General features: G+C 41.8%; 1 protein-coding gene across 9 annotated transcripts in view; it reads right to left on the reverse strand.

Moving 5' to 3' along the window:
- Positions 1 to 16,522, reverse strand: part of LOC310961663 (unconventional myosin-VI) — a 160,363-nt gene that overhangs the window by 23,974 nt on the left and 119,867 nt on the right. For all 9 annotated transcript variants that reach the window (XM_083933826.1, XM_083933825.1, XM_083933824.1 and 6 more), the window contains exons 26-28: positions 8,774 to 8,982; positions 4,050 to 4,128; positions 349 to 509 (exon numbers count right to left, since the gene is read on the reverse strand). In XM_083933826.1, the coding sequence (XP_083789952.1) occupies positions 349 to 509; positions 4,050 to 4,128; positions 8,774 to 8,982 (449 nt within the window). The remainder of the gene's footprint in view (positions 1 to 348; positions 510 to 4,049; positions 4,129 to 8,773; positions 8,983 to 16,522) is intronic.

Consider the following 16,522-nt stretch of genomic DNA (forward strand, 5'->3'; position numbering starts at 1 on the left):
AAGTATTAAAACAGGAAAGAGAGCGAAAAAAACAAGAAAAAATTCACAACTATAGTAAAAAACAAGTCAATAATAATGCTAAAAACTATTTTAACAACTGTTGGAAATATTATTATTACAGTAAAAACTCTGTTCTGACAGAAACAGCAATATTCAAATCACTAATGCAGCAAATATCGTAATAAATATGTATTTTTGGGGGGCCAAGACACTGTTGAGCCAAAATTCACATCCAGGATCTCCTGCAGTGGAAACTAAAGCTGTGACTGCTGTTAAATAATAATAATAGAATCTAACAGTGTCTCAAAACGAGCCCCTGATGTTTCCCGGTGTTGTTGTGTTGATTACCTGCGCAGGCCTGCGTCGATCTGAACCTCCTCTGGGATGAGCTCCGACTCGCTCTGAGCGATCCTCAGCGCCAGCTCCCGGTCCCTCCTCTCCTGCTCCAGGACGGTCTGCCGGGACGCCTCCTCCTCCCGCTCCGCCTGCAGCTGCACCTCCATCTCCTCCTGCACACATAAAAGCGTTTGTCCTCTGTGCCAACATGAACATTCGTTGCCCACCTGGAGCTTCTGTGCTGCTGTTAACATGTGTCCAAGTGTTGGAAAAGATGTTTCTTAAATCTGCAGGTGTAACGTATAAAAATATCGGATGCACGACTGCAGAGAGGTTAGTGTCATCTATATTTAGGAAAGAAAAAGGTTCTTTCTTAAATATAAACAACAGCTGGTTTTGCACACAGGTGTTGACTGATGCACCTGATTTCATATATTTCATAAACTGACTTTTCATTTCACAATAACGTGCTTTTTTCTGTCATGGTGGTGTTGTTTCATTGGCTGCAGAACACTGGGTAGACCGAGTTTGCTGTACGTTCCTTTTCATTTAAAATTTCATTTAAAAAATGCGTTCAGAGTCTGCAGAGGGATTCATGAATATGTAGAAGAGAGCCGACGTGCTGAGAGGACCAACGACCGTGATGGAAATGCGGGAGATTTGTGGGTAACCCGACCCGGGGCTCCGGCCAACAGCTTTGATGGGCCTCATTTATCAATCTTGCGTGAAAATGGGCGCAGATCTGAGGGCAGAATTGGTGTGATTTTTGAAACATTCGTATCTGACCAATCTCAGCGTATGAATGAGCGGGCCTTGATAAATGCTGCGGCTGAATTCTATCGTCTTTAACATGTTACGCCCCTAAATATTCCTGTTTCGGAGGCCTCGCCCACTGAGGTCAAACACGGACAGAAGGAATGCAGGTTAGAAAAGAAACTTTTCTGACACACAGATCAGCATCCTGACATCCGAGATGGAGCAAAATAAAGATGTGCTTTTTGTCAGTCAAAAGAGTGGAATAAAAGGGCCCCATAAAAACGCTGTATGGAAATGAATAACGGCAGCGCTCCACTGTGACCCGAGTCTGCCTGTGCGCACTGTTGGACAGGTGTAACCCAATTAAAAGCACACACCTTTGAACATATGAATTGCTGAAAAGCTGGGATTATATTTAGGAAACGCTGAGTCAAATACATTCAACTTGCTCAAAAGATCCATTTCATTCATTTTGTAATTATGGCTGCAGTATATTTCCACAGAACATAAAAAGGTGTTGTTTTGTGTTCGCTATTACCCAAGTTTGTGATTTAAAACTGTAAGTAACCAATGTTCTGACCGTTGTGGGTTACCTGTATATAAACTACTCCTATAGGTGGAAACAACCGCCTTCTGATCCAGAATATCACCTATAATGCGAGGGGTGCATTTCACGGCAGCTCTTGCTTTGTAGCGGGGTTTGCCAACGGGGTTATTAGGTATTCCGTAAGAGAATACCTTTGTCACCTAGAACCATACCAAGATGTTAATCATCTGATACCTTGTTTGATTTAATGCAATTTAACGAGGGTAGCCACCAACCGAGGAGATGAGTTTGGCTCTGCAGTGCGTCTTGCTGCAGCCACGCGCAAACACATTAATTCATTAATTCAATGTCGGGGTCTCGGAGGGCTGGAGCCGAGCCGTTTGGAATATAAAAGAATCCTGTGGTCCCCCCCCTGGCCACCTGGCCACCACTTTTAAAAGGGACAGCTTGGCATCACAAATCACCTGTACATTTATCAGGTGGTAGTTTTGGCGATTGATGAATGGGTAATCATTCATGGATGGTGCCTTCAGACGCACATGAGTACAATCAATTGCTACAACCACAATTTTTATTTTTTTTATTCGTTTTAAGAATCCGTTTTTAACGGTTCTTAATATGTGACTGCTTATTCTTAATGACAGCTGAGGTTTGTTCATTATTTTCAGCCAGATTTTGCTGCAGCGCAAATACACAGGCTGAAATGTACGTACACGATCTCGGACCAGACGTGAGATTTGATCGTAGCTCCCGCTCACATCCAAATTGATAAATGCGGACGTTTGCCAGGAAATGGTCGTACGCACGTTTTTCTGCCGTACGTTCGTTTGATAAATGAGGGCCAATGTGCATCGCTCGTCACTAAGGGCGCACTCACACTGTCCATCCGTACCGTGCCCAAGCACGCTTCACCGCTAAAGTCTAGTTCGTTTGACCAGTGTGAGTGCAACCATACCGCGCCTAGGTGCAGTACGATTGCCGGTCACGGACCGTTTGGGAGAGGTGGGCTTTTGTAAAGCACAGGGCACTGTACGGATGGACAGTGTGAGTGTGCCCTAAATCCGCACTGGATGTGGGCCAGGGTCGGTTTCTCTGGAGGGAACCACGGGAACCGTCTTCAGCCACGCCAACAGACGGGCTAGATGGACACACTCTCGATGATAAACATAAATCAATCTGAACCATTAAAACCCTGCAAATTCTGCTGTTATGCAAAACGTCTTGTGTATTTATGGGCATTTATTCGTGACTGTGTGTTCAGATCTGACTTCACACACACACACACAAAAATAACTTAAATCTGGGGAAGTGATAGTAAAGAGAGAGAAACGTCAAAACGTCTCTAATTTTCATGTGAGTCGCTCAAGCGGCTTTGTTTTTCCCTGTGAGAGCAGGGCCAAAAAACGGCCGCTCAAACCCCTGAGAGAAGCCGGTTGCTGATATGATGTAGCTCTCAGAGGGATGTGATGTGTGGTCGAACTGCCACAACAGCACGGTGAAGTAGAGTAGACACTTTTATCCAGTGGTGTAGAAGAACACAGCACAGAAAATTATCGTGTTTTCTTTGATGTTACTACATAAGTTGACACTGTGAATCATACATGCCACCGTAAAATTAAACTGCAACTATTCTGTATTTCTCTGGGAACACTCCTATAGACACACTTTACCTCCCTCCATCACACACTTTACCGACCCTCTCGCTGGGCCTCAGTGTCTTATACAAGTGATTCAGGAGAACGCATTCACCGAGTTTTGATTTACGAGGTCCAGACGTATCATAGGAGTCGTGAGCAGTTAGTCTGCTGTTATCAGACTTCAGTTTTTAACAAATGGATCATATATATCATTACTTTCACGCAAATTCGACTTTGAAAGTTCTTTAAATTACACTTATTTTAATTACATAATTATGTTGACGTTATCTTGTTTGACTCTGCGATTTGAATTATCATATAATTCTACATTTATTCCTATTGCATAACGATATCATCAATACTTTAAACTGGTTATTGATGCCTTTTTATAACTCGATAACATCAATATGAACATCTCAAACTGCAAAACAGCTTAAAGCATTTAACCTCCTCCTGTTGCAGTCATCAATCGCCTTTCTGTGGCTTATATGTAATACTGGGGTACTAATTATGCAAATTTACAATTCTCTCACTCATTTACACTGTTATCTGAAGTTAAAAGTGTTTGATACCGACGTGGCACACTTGTACTCACCTTACAAAATTTATTTAGAGAAAGTTAAGGTCAAATGTTTCTAAAATTGACTTTGAATACCATGAAAACAGCAGCAGAAGAGCTCAGTTTGTTCTCTTGCACCTTTCTACGAAAGTAATCTGCAGACAACGACGGGGATAAAGCAGCAGAGCGCTCCTGTCTGCAGCGGCAGACTCACCTGAATCCTCCGCTCCTCCTCCTCCCTTCTCTTCCTCTCCTCCTCTTCCTGCTTCCTCTTCACCTCCATCTCTGATTTCCTGACGGAGGAGGGAAAAAGAGAAAAGATGTCAACACAAAGACGGGGAAGATAAAGAAGACGGAGGGATAAAGAGAACAAGACAAACGAGAGAGAGAGACGGGAAGGAAAGAGGCATTGATTGAGAGAAGAGAGAGGGAGGGACAGATGGGGAAGACAAAAGATATGGAGATGAATTGTGGAGCAGTGAAGAAGAATATATTCAAAAAGACAGAGACAGAAATACAGAGGGAGCAGGAGGGACAGAGACAGAGTGAGAGAGAAAGATAAGTTGAGTGAAGTGAATATAGCGTCAGCCCTTTTCTCCTCTCAACAGTGAAACTGGAAGACTCAGCGTTTCTCTGTTAGACACAAACACATTTACAATTCAAATAAAACTATAAGTAAGTTTTCAAAGTTTCAACTTCGTTTTGAAAACACATAAACCTAAAAGTGTGTTTTAAGATATGTATATTATTTTATTTCTTTATAAGTGTTAAATGCACTTTATTTGAACAAACTCAGTTTGCACTCTCATGCAGTTTTAAACTCTCGTCCTGAAAGTACAGTTTTATATCGATACCAGAATCTCCTGTATCGGCTGTAATTACATTTAAGATATTCATAATAACATTCTTACTTATCAAAACTGTATTTCCAGATATCTACAGGGTTCTTTTCCAGACTCAAATGCCCAGACCTCTCAGAGGATTTTACAGCATAACGATTTATTTGAGCGAAATGCTAAAAGAACCAAATTAATAAGTGTGAACCTGTAACACTACAGACAGGAACGGTAGGAATGGACAATTAACCAGGAACTACAGAAGAAAGCAAAAGTCTGTGCTTCACTGGCTTTAGATGGACCAAACATACTGTAAATAAATACAATAATAATGAATAAAATAAATAATATATAGACGACACACATAGTTTTAGTTAGTTTCATATCATCTCCAGGTCGGCTATGTTGCATTAATTATGTTGTTTTGATTTGTATATATATTAATAAATTTTATTTTAGAATGTCTCATCACTGCATGTTAATAATTCAATTTCTTCCCTGGAGTTGTTTGTGCTTTGTCATCTCTCAGGTCTCTGCTGATCGTGGTGGTGCCTGCTGCCATGGTCCTGCATGACGCTTCCTGCTACTATTATCACTACTAGTCATCTATACTATCATTAGTCTTATTCATTATAATATTTGTGGCCATAAAAACATCATCTGTAATATTTCTCATCGTATCACAGCTGTTATTACCAATACTCATCATTGATCATATTTAACACCATAATTATTATCATTTTCATATTCTGTCACCTTAGCTGTGCTTGTTTCTTCTATTCTGCTGTGTTAACTGCCATAACATTTAAGTCATATTCACATTACTATAGATATGATTATAGTTACTGTGTACTCGTTTACCTTTTTCCAGACTTATCCAGACCTGGACATTAATCGAATTAAATTAAACTCCATACTGCATAGGAACCCTGTATTTAAAACTTTAATTATCCTAGTCAAAATTCAGTTTGAGATATCTTTAAATGTTTAAATGCTTATACTGAAAATCGGCTTTATTAGTGTATTTTGGATAGTCAGAGTTAAATTAAAGATATCCAGACTGTAAATATGTAATATGTCAAATGTAATTGTGGATGTCTAGCATTAAAACGATGACTAGTTAGAATGACATTATAGATATTCAAACAAAATGTTAGAATATGTCAATGTAATCGTGGATATCAAGAATTGAAAGCCCAATACACATGAATGGCAAAAGTGACCTCATTTGTAGTAGCAGGAATGATATTGTGGATATCTGAAATGTTCTTTTTGACGAGGAACAATTGAATTAAACATATTCCGTCTAGATATTAAATGTTAAAACAATGTTTGTTTGTGTTAATTCTCTGTTAGGATTAAGTGTCAATCCAGATAACAAAAGAAAGTTATGTGAATTTAATTCTCTGTAATGTGTTTTTAAAAACCTGAGTCAGGCCGTAAGATAGCAATAATACAAATCATATATATATATAATAAAATGTATGTTTTTTTAATGCACAGGTATCAGATCGAAAAGTTAAGGAATCGGAAAGAATACAATTCTATTTATTTATAGTTTGAATAACAAAAGTTAAACATGCAATTTGAATGTTTAAAAACTAAAGTTCATATATTTTTTGCATATTTAAAAATAAATACGAACTCACTCTGAAAATTTCAGCCGTCAGTAAAGTGCGTCAAAAGTCTTCAAGGTTAATTTAAGATCAACTTAAGTTACGTACACAGTTTCTATGTGTAGTGATGTTTTACCAGATGAGGGATTTAAAAAGTTCATTTGTTGTGCAAAGGCCTGAAGACTTCAAAGAATATTTAGCATTTTTGCTGGAAACGTTACAAAGGATTAATCATTAGAATACAGTTGCATATTAATCTTAATTTAATCGTTTTAGCTTCTCCTGAACCGATCATCCTTTCAAACAAATCCATCCAAGAGATCTAAATCACACAAAAACAGTTTTAAACTGTCTTTTTCCATCCTCTTTGCCTTTTTATTTTTGTTGTGCACTCACATAGATGCTATCGGAGCACTATATCGCTCTGACATTTCCTCCTCACTCCTGACTGCTTGTCCTCTCTGGTCATCCAGGAATTGAAGGTTATTCTGCTGCTGCACACTCTGCAAACTGCTCTAAATAGAAACATCAGCTAAACATGCCTTAAATAAAATTAAAAAAACACTCTACGCTCTGGGGTCTCAGAGGGATACAAAGCACCAGGAGTGACGTCTGCTGGGAGACATTTCCATTGACTGGCAGGCTTTAACACATCCTGACTGTATAAATGATGTTTGTGTTTGGATCTATGATAAATAAAACAAAGGTATTAGGCTAAGGACCTTCAGTCTGTGACCTTCAGGTGAATCTCAGGAGTTCATAACTCTCTGGACGAGGAGGCGAAAGGGCCATAACGATGTAGGCTGTCATCTCTAATGTCTTACATTAGCGGGTAGTGGTTTGTGACGAACACAATGGTCCCCATCAGTCCTCCTAGAACACTTTTCTACACAAAGGGGAGGACTGCGGCGGTCAAACCGGAGCAAAGAATATAGCCGACACAGTCTGGGCAGTAACGGAAATTTTCTGTGTAACCATGTGTAGAACATGATGGATTAATAACCTCATCACAAACTTACGTAATGTCATCTAGGAAATAAAGGGGGACGTGTCAACGATAGCTGGTTATATGTCTGGTCAACACCGGAGGTGTCCACAGACTAAACCCCAGATTTAACTGATTTTTTTATATTTTAATTAGCATTGCATTGTTAGACTGATTTGCAAATTTATACAAACTGCTGAAATCTGATTTAATTCTCAATGAAATGTTGGGCAGAATGTTTCCATTCATCTATTAGCATTACTTTTAGCTAACTATTTCACCGGTCTGTTATTTTTTCCACAATCAGTTCCCAGGCATATAGGCTTATGTAGACCCTAACACTACCCCTAACCCTGACCCTAACAAAATGCTAAATTAAATCAGTGGAGGCATGACCCCGTTTATCCAGTACATTTAGCTAACTATTTTAACTGTTACTTTTAGCTAACTTTTGGAACTTTTTATCCAGTACTTAGTTACTTTTAGCTAACGATTTTACCTGTAAGTTTAAGTTAACTATTTTAACTGTTACTTTTAGCTAACTTTTGGAACTTTTTATCCAGTACTTAGTTACTTTTAGCTAACGATTTTACCTGTAAGTTTAAGCTAACTATTTTATCTGTTACTTTAAACTAACTGTTTTAACAGTCTTTTCATTACTAGCTAACTGTTTTACCTGTTTATCCAGTACTTTAAGCCAACTACTTCAACCATTACTTTTAGCTAACTATTTTACCTGTTGTTTCTAGCGAACTGTTTTAACTGTTTTTCCAGACATTTTAGCTAACTGTTTGAACTTCTATGCTTGCTTGCTAACTTGCTAGCTAGTTTTCACACACTTACAAGTGTAACATGTAGTGTTTATGTGTAACAGTTGACTTAATGTTAATATGTGGATATATGTATCCTAATTTTTATTTTCAAATGAGTTGAGCTACTCTACAATATTTCCATGTACCCCTTTGCAACTGCAAAAGTACAAATACCAATCACCAAACTATAAACTAACTTCAGCAAATCCTGAAATCAATCAGTTAGCTAAAATTATATCATTGAAATGTGACCCGGTTTCTTGTAGTCAGATTTTTCAAAAGAAACAGTTTTTTTGAACTCTCATCTCTCTGAGGCTGTGACCTTTGCATCTCTAATATTGTTCTCCTGTAATGATGTACGCTGGGGACCTGCGGCTCATTCTGCTGCTGTGTAATCATTGTAAATCACCCCGGACAAGAGCGTCAGCTTTATACGGAGGAGGATGTAAAAAGCAACAAGTTCAGCCTGATAACACTTTATAGCTTGTATATAAAAATAAATCCTTTTGGAACAACAGTCTCATTATGTAAATCCCTTAAAAATGAGTGGACAGTGAGTGGATCTGTCCACTGCAGCATTTTTAACTAAGAGGAGGCTTTTGCCGGGTCGAAACAAGCCAACTTTTAACAAGTGCCTCTTAATTTTTTGACTACGTGATGCGATAGCAAAAAAAACCCCTCCCACTTACAGCCGCCTGTCCTCCTCTTCTTGTTTGCGGCGCAGCTCTTCCTCCTCCCTCCTCTTCCTCTCTCTCTCCATCTCTTCCTGGATGCGCCGGAGCCGCTCCCGCTCCTCCTCCTCTTTCTTCTTGTTCTGCATGGCAGTCAGCAGCTGCTCCGACCGGGTCACCAGGGCCTTGTAATCGTGGTCGATTTCGATCCGGGTCATGATGGTGCTCTGACGGACACAGAATCAAGACTTATAATGATGTTTCTGGAATACAGGAGGTTATTTAAATGGTTAAAGATGGATTAAATCATGAACATTCTCTTATATTTACTTCAGAGGCCTAAAGGTGAGATGCTACAGGTAAAAAGCAATGGTACGTTTAGATATTTGGGTTTTTTTTTTAGACTCACGGAAAGCAAAGATTTATTTGACCTCACTTTGTCTGTTGTTTTTTTGGCAGTTTTCCAAGCCTTCATTAGATAGAACAGACGGGAAATGGGCAGAGAGAGAGGGGGAGACATGCAGCAAAGGGCCGCTTTGTCTGTTTGTGTCTGTAGATTTCTCCTAAATTCACCAAAAGTTAGCATTTTATAATGCCTCATTGGTATATTTAAATATTTTAGTAAACTTGTAAAACAAAAAAATTATAAAAAAAACAAGAGTCTTATTTGCGCCTTTGTCTCCAAATGTATTTTTTTTCTCACTGCGAGCCAGAAATCTCCACTTCAGCAGCACTTACAAACACCAAACTTTCCAGTTTCATTCCTATCTATATTCTGAAGGTATTTACAGTGGGCTTTGTTCATAAATCATTCACATTCTGATTTATTAAACATTTTACTCATAAAAACATGGAGAAAATAGATTTTTTTTAAGGCTGTTGCAAGTATTTTCTGATTTATTGAGTGATAAAAAGAGAAATCAGTAAAAACCTTTGACTTTAATACATCAACGAAATGAAACAATAATTTTTAACCGGACTTTATCCAGTGTTTACATTTCTGTCCTGGAAATGTATGAAAATGAGCTCATATTTAATAAGATAATGCCTCATTTTCATATTTAAACACAACATTACAGAAAACTCAGCTGGGATCGGCTCCAGCCCCCCCGCGACCCCGATAGGGACAAGCGGTAGAAGATTAATGAATGAATGAATGAATGAATGAATTTCAGAAAACGTATCCGTCTAAATGTCAGTCATCGACCTGGGAAATTTCATGGTTGGTTCACGGTTCAAGATTTTTAATATATTCCCCTATAGTTCCTCCCCTTAACTTGGTTCATATTTCTAATGTTCCGTTTTCCCACTGTATACCGGTTGTCTTAATACATTCTGTATAATGTCTTTTTACACAGCACTGATCCCACTTTGCCTTTTACCCTGAACGGCGTTAAGCTACTATGAATAAAACTCCTCCAGAATTTTTCACATTAAAAGCCTTTGCAGCACTACCAGACCTTTATACAAGAGTATACAGCTTTCCTTATAGACACAGAGGACCCTGATTAAAGCCTTTTTATTGGCAGGAGCCGACGATGTGGAAATATCCTTGAATAAAACACAGAGACTCCATCAGAGTTTTATCCAACCATAACCTCAACAGAAGACTTCAGTCCAGTTTAGACTCTCTCTGCTGGGTAAGGTTGGATTTTATGTGGCACCCATTTCTATTTGTAGTAGATGAACAATTAAGTATCAAAAAAGTAAATCCATTTTCAGTTGATCAACTGATGGATTCAACACTAGTCCTCAAAGTTTGGACCTTAGAGGGTAAAGGGTCTGGTCAAGGTCAGATTTATTTATATAGCACTTTAAAAACACTTAACACTTGGAGGACTCCTAGAAAGCCCTAAAACTTTATAGCTAACCACTCTACCTTGCCATCAGACAGTCGATTACGACGGGGAACTAAAGCCGTTATTTATTCCCTCCCACCGGACTCCATTGACAAAAACAGACATTTTACCTCACAGAAAAACATGAGTTTCTGGTTTACCGCTGCCTCCATCGGTTAGTTTGTGCGTTAGTTTTGTAAGTTTCTAACCCTTTAAAACATAAGACTGGTGGCTGATACTCAAACTGATATAGATTTTTTTGAGGGTCTAAAATCGCCATCTACTGTAGGTAACACACTGAACTTTCTCTCATTTCTTGTATTTTTTAGTAAAATGAAACAGACAGGCAGACTTATGTGAAAGACAATCAGCTTCACTGCAACACTTTTAATTACTCTTAATCTTTTAACTGATGTCTTTTTCTCAGTTTACGTCACTCTCATTTACTTTTTATTACCAGACGCAATACTATTTCCTCAGCTAGACACCTCACATATACAAATCAAGGGTTGTCGAAGGGATACATCCCACATTTTTTAACCAGCGTCATGGAAGTATGAGCAGACAACACAAAACATTTAAAAACACTATTTCCACTATTTTATTATATTCTCATTTGTCCAGGTCATCGTTCAGTCAAAAGCAACTGGACTTGGTTATTTGTCTAGGAAGACTTTTCACCTCTCATCCAAGAGGCTTCATCAGTTCATGTACGCATCTGACCAGGCTGGGACTGGACCAACTATCTGGTGTGGACATTTTATAGACCAAAGGACTGATAAATATAGAATCAGCAGATTAATCGATAATGAAAATAACCTTTAGTTGAGGCCCTGATGTGAACAGAGGAGTTTAATTTTGGCTCAAGGCTGTTTTTCATGACCTCAATCCCATACTTCATCGTTGGACCTCAGTAATGTTCCCTGTAGTAATTTTAAAGCCTCTTTCATTAATATGAAATGTAATATTAGGTTTATTAAGCTTCAGGGAAAAAAGGAGCATTGACGGCAAAAATCCAACAACGAAGGCCACAGAAAGGAGTCGGGGATCGGTCTGACTGAGCTCAGCTGGTTATTCATTGATCACATTGTACGTTCGTTCTCTCGGCAGCAATTCATCAGAAATGTCAGGGGGAAAAAAGGACAAACTGGTCCCCATTAACTGCTGATGTGTGAGAAAAACAAATCCGCTCTGCGTTAAGTAAGACTTTATGACCAGCGTAAAAAGACTATAAAGTCATTTGGTGTCTTGATTAGAGTTAATTCATTATTCCTGTATTTTTTTTTCCAGCTTTAATTTATCCTCATATTAAGTATTGTTATCCTGCTTGGAACAGCCTGTGTCCTACGTATCTCAATCTCTCATCTCATCTCATCTCATCTTCATCCGCTTATCCGGGGTCGGGTCGCGGGGGCAGCAGCTTTAGCAGGGGAACCCAAACTTCCCTTTCCCGGGCCACATTAACCAACTCTAACTGGGGGATCCCGAGGCGTTCCCAGGCCAGTGTGGAGATATAATCTCTCCACCTAGTCCTGGGTCTTCCCCGAGGCCTCCTCCCAGCTGGACGTGCCTGGAACTGGAGGTGCCCAGGGGGCATCCTTACTAGATGCCCGAACCACCTCAACTGGCTCCTTTCAACGCTAAGGAGCAGCGGCTCTACTCCGAGTTCCTCACGTATGGCTGAACTTCTCACCCTATCTCTAAGGGAGACTGAAAACCCATATCAGCCGCTTGTACCCGCGACCTCGTTCTTTCGGTTATGACCCAGCTTTCATGACCATAGGTGAGGGTAGGAACGAAGATTGACCGGTAGATCGAGAGCTTTGCCTTCCGGCTCAGCTCTCTTTTCATCACAACGGTGCTGCTCCGATTCTCCGGCCAAACTCACGCTCCATCGTCCCCTCACTCGTGAACATGATCCCAAGGTACTTGAACTCCTTCATTTGGGGTAAGGACTCATTCCCTACCAGGAGTAAGCAATCCACCGGTTTCCTGCTAAGAACCATGGCCTTAGATTTATAGGTGCTGATCCTCATCCCAGCCGTTTCACACTCGGCTGCGAACCGATCCAGTGAGTGCTGAAGGTCACTGACCGACGATGCCATCAGGACCACATCATCTGCGAAAAGCAGAGACGAGATCCTCAGCCAACCGAACTGCAACCCCTCCCCACCACGACTACGCCTTGATATCCTGTCCATGAAAATCACGAGCAGGATTGGTGACAAAGCGCACCCCTGGCGGAGGCCAACCCCCACCGGAAACGAATCCGACTTACTGCCGAGGATCCGGACACAGCTCTCGCTTTGGGTGTACAGAGATTGGATGGCCCACAGAAGTGACCCCCTCACTCCATACTCCCGCAGCACCTCCCACAGTATCTCCCGAGGAACCCGGTCATATGCCTTCTCCAGATCCACAAAACACATGTAGACTGGATGAGCATACTCCCACTAAGGAGTTCCTCAAAGTGCTCCTTCCAGCGCCCGATTACCTCATCGGCTGAGGTCACCATCGTCCCGTCCTTACTGTAAACAGCTTGGACGGTTCCCTGTTTCCCCTCCTGAGATGTTGAATGGTTTTCCAGAAGCACCTTGGTGCCGCCCGAAAGTCCTTCTCCATGGCTTCTCCGAACTCCTCCCACACCCGCTGCTTTGCCTTTACCTCTGGCCCTTCTGGCCTGTCGGTACCTTGCAACTGCCTCCGGAGTCTTCTGGGATAGCATATCCCGGAAGGCCTCCTTCTTGAGTCAGACAGCTTCCCTGACCACCGGTGTCCACCACGGGTTTCCGCCCCTTGAGGCACCTAAGACCTTGAGGCCACAGCTCACCGCTGCAGCTTCAGCAATGGAAGCTTTGAACATTGTTCACTCCGGTTCAATGCCCCCAACCTCCACAGGGATGCCAGAAAAGCTCCGCCAGAGATGTGAGTTGAAGATCTCTCGGACAGGGGCCTCTTCCAGACGTTCCCAGTTCACCCGCACTACTCGTTTGGGTTTACCTGGTCTGTCCAGAATCTTCCCCCATCCTCTGATCCAACTCATCACCAGATGGTGATCAGTTGACAGCTCTGCCCCTCTCTTCAACCGAGTGTCCAAAACATACGGCCTCAGATCAGATGATACGATCACAAAATCGATCATCGACCTTTGGCCTAGAGTGCTCTGGTACCACGTACATTTATGAGCATCCTTATGTTCGAACATGGTGTTAGTTATAGATAATCCGTGACTAGAACAGAAGTCTAATAACTGACGACCACTCGGATTTAGATCAGGGAGGCCGTTCCTCCCAATCACGCCTCTCCAGGTGTCTCCATCATTGCCCACGTGGGCGTTGAAGTCTCCCAGAAGAACTATGGACTCCCCTACCGGAGCCCCATGCAGGACTCCATTCAGGGTCTCCAAGAAGGCTGAATACTCTGAACTGCTGTTCGGTGCATATGCACAAACAACAGTCAGAGTTTTCCCCCCTACCACCCGCAAGCGTAAGGAGGCGACCCTCTCGTCCACCGGGGTGAACTCCAACACCGCAGCGCTCAGCCGGGGGTTTGTGAGTATCCCCGCACCTGCCCGGCGCCTCACACCCTGGGCCACTCCAGAGAAGAATAGTGTCCAACCCCTATCCAGGAGTACGGTTCCAGAACCGAGACTGTGTGTGGTGGTAAGCCCCACCAGATCTATCTTGTAGCGCTCCACCTCCCGCACAAGCTCTGGCTCCTTCCCCGACAGAGAGGTGACATTCCACGTCCCAAGAGCCAGCTTCTGCTGCCCGTGTCTGGTCCGTCGAGGCCCCTCACCTTCACTGCCACCCGTGCAGCAGCGCACCCGACCCAAGTGGTTCCTCCTGTGAGTGGTGGGCCCACAGGATCGTATCTCAATATAGATTTTTATTAATCCAAAATCCCTACATGACATTTTGGGGATTTTTATCCTCTGTTTCATCAGACTTCCTTGAATCAAGTGTCTCTTTGGAACAACCTGCCTCCATCTGTACAATCAACATCCACCTAATTGTTATTCAACAACGCTGCCTAGTTTCAAAGTTTGATCATGAGCAGTCATTGACACCGTCAGAGATTGGACGGAAGTTAGTGCAAAACCTCAATGCAGTGATCGGCAACTTGACGCAAGTCAGTTTATACGAAAGTTAACCTTACAAAACAAAAAATGACCATCCATTTTCAAACAAATACCACATTGCAACTACCTAAAAACATCTTAGCAACCCCCTAAAAAACACTTAATGCTGCGATCACACCGCACGCGATGGACGCGATGAAATCGCAAGAAACGGGCGGCTTGATCATATTTGGATCATAGCTGGACCATTGCGTCAATCGCACAATTGGAGCGTCTTTGATAGCAGCTGGCAGCTTACTGCCTGCAGCTCTAATCTGCTGTTGTGCCAAATGGGTAGTGATGCTACTGCTAACCAGGGATCTGAATGCAACAGACATGAGCTCTCAGATTAAATGTGTGGCTCTCAAAAGAGCTGTTGTGTTGCAGTGAGATCAGACCGTCAGTGATTTAAGCTCCGTAGCTGTAGATGTAGGTGCTGACCTGCCTTTGCAGCTCTCCTGCAGAACAGACTGGGATAAGCTCATTGGATAGGCTTCATTCTCTGCAATGACGGCTTTCTTCTTCTTCTGGAATTTCAGCAGACTACGTGCTGGTACGTTGCTGCCATCCACAGGTCAGAGTTATATCCATTATATCATATCCATAGGAACAGTCTGGTTTCCTTGATGTAGTCAAGAACTGCAACAATGGCGGCTGTGGTGTTCCCCTGCTGATCACCCGGATGTTATGACCCATACCGCAATCTCAACGCTGATTGGCTGAAGCGCCAAAGCGTCGCTTGATTCAGCTGAAAAGTTTGATATTTTCAAACTCACACAATATACGCGAATACCGATTGTTTTTTTTGTCTATTGGGCCACGGGTAACGCGAGTAACGGGCCGCAAGCTGTCAAATCGTGTCTGTAGATTGACTTTGTATATAATCGTACTTCTTCTATCTCGTCCATCTCGTGTGCGGTGTGATGGCAGCATTAGCAACCACCTAGAAATATCTTAGCAATCACCTAGCAACATCTTAGCATCCAGCTAGCACCCACTAAGATGTAGCAACAACAACGCAGCAAAAATACTGAAGCAAATTCAGAGGCAGCAAGAGCATGTTAATCCTTTCTAACAGGTTTACTTCCTGTATGAACTCCTTCAAAGTAAAACTGTCAGCATCTATGATCATCATCACAGAATACAAATGTCTTTGAGGATGTTCTTTACTGTGATTATGGGATGTCAGAGCTGCAGACGGATACTGAAGCACCAGCTTATCACGTCTCTAGTGGAGCATCAGGAGCCTCACAGGTCACTGCATGTTCAGGTGTCATCACAGCTGACAGGGCGCTGGTGTAAACCTGACAAGGGAAACGTGTTGCTGTCTCAATGAATATTCATACGCAACTGCTGAGACTGCATCCTTTTTCCTCCGAAAAACAAACAAAGCTGCAGGGGGATGTTTGTTTGACGTGACAGGACCATCTCACTGCTTAGTCCCTCAACCAGAGTTTGTCCTCCAAATTCCGACATTTACTTCGGTGAGCACCTGTCACAATCGTACCTCAGTAACTTCTCTCCGGTTAGAGAAGCGGGGGGTGCAGATAAAGAAGACAGCGCTGATAAATTATGAAAATCAAACAACTGTAGGATATTAAGGATTCATGACATGCATAGGTAAGATTATCTGAGACCGCCTTGTCTTAAAGTCAGAGAAAGCACACAATTTAATCCAGTTCAACAGCAAATGGCATTATGATAATGAGAAGTCAAGAGTCTCATCCATCAGGGCAAATATCTTGGAATCATCTCACTATAAAGCAACGGATATCCTTCTGTCTTTGCGTTTGCTCTTTACATATCTGG

The sequence above is a fragment of the Echiichthys vipera genome (genome assembly GCF_963691815.1).
Source record: "Echiichthys vipera genome assembly, chromosome: 19".
In the NCBI taxonomy this organism is placed as follows: domain Eukaryota; kingdom Metazoa; phylum Chordata; class Actinopteri; order Perciformes; family Trachinidae; genus Echiichthys; species Echiichthys vipera.